The following is a 1,971-nucleotide window of genomic DNA, read 5'->3' as shown; positions in this document are numbered from 1 at the left end:
TTACTGCAATAAGCCAAATGCATTCATCAAACCAAAGGCATCTTATACACCATCATTATTAGCTTCATTTCACATACATATGACACTTTATTTTATATCTTTTGCACTTTTTTCTGTTTGAGATTTGAATTCCCACATACATCAAACTAAATTTCTCTTTTCTTTATCTTAACCTTTAACCCATCCTTCATCAGAAGAACGATTGAAAGGTTTGGCTTAGCAACATGACCTTCCACCACTTGGAGACGATACTTGTGCAAAATTGCAGTTGCCACCATCTTCATCTGAATGAAGGAGACATCTTTGCCCAAACAAGTCCTTGGTCCTGCATTAAAAGCAATGAATTTGTAAGATGGTACATAAACATTACCTCCTTTCTGTGAAATCCATCTCTCTGGCTTGAACTCCATGCAATCTTCTCCCCATATTTCCTCAAATCTTCCCATTGAATACAAGCAAAACAATATAACTGTGCTTGGATTAACACCATGACCACTAGGAAGCACGTCAGATTTAAGTGCTTCCTTGCGTTCAAAGGGTATGGGAGGAAACAGCCTCAGTGATTCACATATAGCACCATGCAGATAAACCAGCTTTTTCACTTCTTCCACACTTAAAACCTCTGCTTTCTTTTCATTTCTTCCAAATTTTTCCTTCATCTCTTCAAGAATCTTGGCCTCCACCAAAGGGTTTGTAGCAACAAGCCAAAAGAACCAACTGAGAGCTGAAGTTATGGTATCTCTCCCAGCCACAAAAAGATTGAACACAGCATCTCTTAGAAATATATCATCGTGTGCTTCTCCTTTTCCCTTCCCTTCTCTCAGCAAAACTGTCAACAAGTCAACATGAGAACTTTCTTCCTTTTCATTTTCATCGTACTTGCTCAGATCTTCTCTCTTGGACTCTATGCATGCATATATGAACTCATCAAGTGTTTTACATGCTTCCCTCATCTTCTTCTCTTGTCCAATCTGAAGCCATTTCTGCAGCTTCCAAACACACTTTGGCACTACATGTCTGTGAAAAATGGTCTCTTCCGCTTCATTAAAAGCCTTCTCAATTTCAACTTCTGGAAAATCAAGGGAAAGGCAATTAGGGTCATATCCAAGAACTATAGAACATATGTTATCGAAAGTGAAGCGGTTGAACACATCTTGAAGATCCACCACGCTCCCTTGTTGGTGTACATGATCCAATACGGGAAGTAGGCTATTCTGGACCTTCTTGTGAATGGTTTTCTCTAGAAACATCTCGAAGCTTTTCTGTTTAAAGAGAGAATGAAAGAGATCCCTGTTGTACTTCCATGTTTCTGAATCAGCAGTGAAAATCCCTTCTCCGAAGGCTTCAAAAATGTCACGAAACACGGGTCCCTTCACGTAGTTGTGGAAGCTCTTGCTCATGATGTGGTGCACGTTTAGGGGGTCACTGGTGACCAAATAGTTCATGTTGGTAAACCATGGTCCAGTGAACTCACCAGTCCCCCCCTTCTGTTTCAATACCTCAGTGAAAAAATCATGGCAGCGCGACAAATTGAAGAGTAACTGTGGTAGCATGCCAAGGATGGGGTAGTCAGTGAGGAGAGGGTACCTGCAACATGCTCTCCGATGGAAGAAATACATGATGCAGAAGACTGCTGCAACTGTTGCTGCTGCATAGCCAAGCAATAGTGCCATAGTAAATGAACAAGACAAAAACCTTTGTTTCTTATGTTGTTTTTTGAGGATCTGTGTGGATATTATGCTCTTATAAACCAGAAGGGTTAGATCCTGATTTATGTTCACATGAACAGTGTGTATTAATTTTTTTGGGAGATATATATGAAGAAACGATGAAGATTGTAAGAAGTTGGAAAAGTGGATGTTGACTTGTTAGGTCATAAATTGAAGAAATTGTTGGCATGAAGGTAGATAGAGGTGCACGTCTTCTTTATTTCACAAGGTCTGAAACAGCTACATCTCTAACATATGCTCT

The 1,971-nt window shown here is 39.9% G+C and overlaps 1 protein-coding gene across 1 annotated transcript; it reads right to left on the bottom strand.

Annotated features, from left to right (window-relative positions):
• On the bottom strand, positions 1-1,971 carry LOC137836662 (alkane hydroxylase MAH1). Its single transcript, XM_068645342.2, has one exon. The coding sequence runs from the start codon at positions 1,671-1,673 to the stop codon at positions 147-149; it is 1,527 nt and encodes a 508-aa protein (XP_068501443.2). The 5' UTR covers positions 1,674-1,971; the 3' UTR covers positions 1-146.

The sequence above is a fragment of the Phaseolus vulgaris genome, chromosome 4 (assembly GCF_051622355.1).
Source record: "Phaseolus vulgaris cultivar YP4 chromosome 4, ASM5162235v1, whole genome shotgun sequence".
NCBI classification, from domain to species: domain Eukaryota; kingdom Viridiplantae; phylum Streptophyta; class Magnoliopsida; order Fabales; family Fabaceae; genus Phaseolus; species Phaseolus vulgaris.
The sequence above is the reverse complement of the archived record's forward strand: the minus strand, read 5'-3'. Positions and strand labels throughout refer to the sequence as shown.